Raw genomic sequence first — 3,727 nt, 5'->3', positions numbered from 1 at the left:
GGGCAAAACGCAGAAATAACAGAACCGTCAGCAGAAACCGAGACAAACCTGACGGGAGGCAACGAGTCTGGACATGAACGGGTTAAAGGTGAAGTGGTGAACAGGTTAAAGGTGAAGTGGTGAACAGGTTAAAGGAGAAGTGGTGAACGGCGGCCCACCTGCGGCTTCACGTTGATGCGCTCCGCGGCGTTCTTGTTCAGCCAGTTCATGTCGATCTCGCAGTCAAAGTGTCCGATGTTGCAGACGATGGCGTCGTCCTTCATGCTCTCAAAGTGACTGAAATGGAAACTGAAATCACTCGTTGCTACGGAAACCAGCAGGCCGATATCACTATATACGTTTTTAAATACGTCAATAACAATAACATGCAATACTCCACATTTTCAGATTGTTTTTTTATTTATTTTTCCTTTATAAAATGTCACTAGAATAAAATAATTACCGTATTTTCTGGACTACAAGGCACCTAAAAGCCTTAAATTTTCTCAAAAATCAGCAGTGCACCTTATAATCTGGTGCGCCTTATGTGTGCACTGAATTCCAAAATCTGTCCGTGACACACAGACTTAAAGTGTGCAGTACATTTGCTGGCAGCGATGAACCAATCAGAGGACATTACTCCTCTGATTGGTAATGTCCAAACCAGCAGCAATTGCTGCTGGTTTATTGCCAGCAGCGATGAACCAATCAGTGATTGTTGTCCGAGTTCTGCAGCATAGCCTCGGTAAAAACCAGATTGGTTTTTCCACGCATCACCGTCCCTGTTCATCTGCGACTCCATGCGCGCCCATCTCACTGCTACTGTGGAAAAGGAAGCGAAGCAAACTGATTCGGAGTTTGCCGTCATTCCGGGAGGATTAACAGAAGAACTCCCACCGCTGGACATCGGTGTAAACAGGCCGTTCAAACAGAAGTTGGGAGCGGCGTGGGAGCGATGGACGACAGACTGAACACAGTTTACTGAGACAGGAGGCGGCGCCGGGCGAGTTACGCCACCAATGGATGGTGGATGCCTGGGCTGATGCATCGGCCTTAACTGTCTGAGCTTCACTAAAGCTGCATCACTGCCAAACAGCCACCTGGAAACGAGTCCGACTCCGACAATGATGAGAGGGAACCTGGCATGTTTGATGGCGAAATTCCCCACAGTAAAAGATGTGGTGTTAATATTTCAGTGTAAACCTAATTTAATCTAAATAGAGTATTTATAACTATATGGAGTGTAAATCGGCTCTGACGTTGGAGTTAAAAGTCAGAGTAAAATGCTACATTCACGCAGTGAAACTTTTGACTCTGTCAAGTGTCAATAACGCGCCAGTAAAGATTTTTGGCAACCGCGAAGAGGAGGAGGAGGAGGAAGAAAGAAGACGAAGCAACAGTTTTCTGAAGTTTGGGAGACGGCTACTTCCATTTTGGACTCTGAACGGAGTTGTGCTACAGAAAAGGTGAGTAACTTAAAACCCCTCCATGTCTCCTCATTTTTGTACCCGTTTTATTCCATTGTTGACATTCAGGGTAGCGGGAGAAAGTTGTGTTAGGGCAAGAGGCGAGGGATAGCCCTATGCTAGACCAGTTGTCCACCTCAAAATATTTGCTCAGTTTTTTTCTGAAGGCTGTCAAGGTAAGGATACGCCAGTGTTATAAATTGTAATAGTATTAATCACTGTGCCTTATGCCATAGCCCCAGGCTCCGTGGGTACTTCGGGGTCGTAGCATCTACCGAGTCATGTTAGCTTGGTTAGCATCATGGATGTAGCAGCTAACAGGCGCCATACTGCTTGTACAGATTATGTTCAAGTGTATCGGGAATATGAACTCAGTTTTCAAATGGCATTACCTTTGAAGCTCATTTATTAACTATTAAAATGTGTCTGTCATGGTTGTTTAGTTTCGTTTTTCTTTTTTTCGAACAGACCATGCTACTGCGTGTTTTGTTTGGTGGGAAGCAGAAGTACATGAAACTTTCTGACCTAACATTTGATGCATTCGTGAGAGAAGGCTAGTATGTTAGTAAAATAATCTCACTACTTTTTTCTTGCATAAGAAACCCATCTTGCATTAAGTAATTTTTTCTTTGCATTAACATGGATTAAAATGTAGTGGATTGAACTCACTGGCATTTTGTAAAATTAGTTGGGTTACTCTACTTATTTCACCCTTTGTTTATCAGCAGTACATGTTTTCATTTTCACTTCTTTAATATTTCTCTAGTGTGCCTGAAATTCAACATTCCAGAAGGCAGACAGCAGGATCTGAAGGTGTATGACCAGTCTGATACAGAAGTTGATGTAGATGTTTTTGAAGAAATGGTGAATCAGTCACCTGCAACCTTTCAAGTTATGTTGAGCAACAAAGATCCTGGTAATCACTAACAATTCACCGATGTATATATATTTAATAGGACTCCAAGTTGGAGTTGGAGTCCTTAGAGGGGGTACTGGAGAGTGGCCCTCCTGGGTACTCCCTTGTTCTACTGGGGGACTTCAACGCTCACGTGGGCAATGACAGTGAGACCTGGAGGGGTGTGGTTGGGATGAACGGCCCCCCGATCTGAACTCGAGTGGTGTTCTGTTGTTGGACTTCTGTGCTGGTCACGGATTGTCCATCATGAACAGCATGTTCAGGCATAAGGGTGTTCATATGTGTACTTGGCACCAGGACACACTAGGCCGCAGTTCGATGATCGACTTTGTCATCGTATCATTGGATCTGCGGCCGTATGTCTTGGACACTCGGGTGAGGAGAGGTGCGGAGCTGTCCACTGACCACTACCTGGTGGCGAGTTGGCTCCGGTGGTGGGGGAGGAACCCGGTCAGACCTTGGGAACGTCTGGCAGAGTCCCCTGTGAGACGGAGCTTTAACTCCCATCTCCGGGAGAGCATTGAACACGTTCCAGGGGAGGTAGGGGACAATGAGTCTGAGTGGACCATGTTCGGTGCCTCCATTGCCAAGGCGGCTCATCGGAGCTGCGGCCGCAAGGTTGTTGGTGCCTGTCGCGGCGGCAACCCTCGAACCCGTTGGTGGATACCTTAGGTGAGGGATGCCGTCAAGCTGAAGGAGGAGTCCCATCAGGCCTTTTTGGCCTGTGAGACTCCAGAAACAGCCGATGGGTATTGGCGGGCGAAGCGGCATGCGGCTCAGGTGATTGCTGAGGCAAAAACTTGGGTGTGGGAGGAGTTTGGAGATGCCATGGAGAAAGACTTCCGCAAGGCTTCGAGGTGATTCTGGTCCACCATCCGGCGTCTCAGGAGGGGGAAGCAGTGCAGCACCACCACTGTTTATAGTGGGGATGGTCTGCTGCTGACCTCGACTCGGGATGTTGTGGGCCGGTGGGTGGAATACCTCGAAGACCTCCTCAATACCACCAACATGCCTTCTTTTGAGGAAGCTGAGCCTGGGGACTCTGGGTTGGGCTGTCCAATCTCTGGGGACAAGGTCGCCAAGGTGGTTAGAAAGCTCCTCGGTGGCAGGGCCCCAGGGTGGCAGGGCCCCAGGGTGGATGAGATCCGCCCGGAGTTCCTTAAGGCTCTGGATGTTGTAGGGTTGTGTTGGCTCACGCGACTCTGCAATATCGCATGGACATCGGGGGCAGTTCCCCTGGATCGGCAGACTGGGGTGGTGGTCCCCCTGTTCAAAAAGGGGGACCGGAGGGTGTGCTCCAATTACAGGGGGGTCACACTCTTAAGCCTCCCTGGTAAGGTCTATTCAGGGGTCCTGGAGAGGAGGG

General features: G+C 48.4%; 1 protein-coding gene across 2 annotated transcripts in view; it reads right to left on the bottom strand.

The window, feature by feature from the left end:
* The window catches only part of ahcy (adenosylhomocysteinase), a 30,447-nt gene that overhangs the window by 7,696 nt on the left and 19,024 nt on the right, over positions 1-3,727 (bottom strand). For both annotated transcript variants that reach the window (XM_007579207.2, XM_016664795.1), the window contains exon 8: positions 159-276. In XM_007579207.2, the coding sequence (XP_007579269.1) occupies positions 159-276 (118 nt within the window). The remainder of the gene's footprint in view (positions 1-158; positions 277-3,727) is intronic.

This window comes from Poecilia formosa, unplaced genomic scaffold (assembly GCF_000485575.1).
Source record: "Poecilia formosa unplaced genomic scaffold, Poecilia_formosa-5.1.2 Scaffold512, whole genome shotgun sequence".
NCBI lineage: Eukaryota > Metazoa > Chordata > Actinopteri > Cyprinodontiformes > Poeciliidae > Poecilia > Poecilia formosa.
This window is presented reverse-complemented; position numbering and strand designations above follow the sequence as displayed.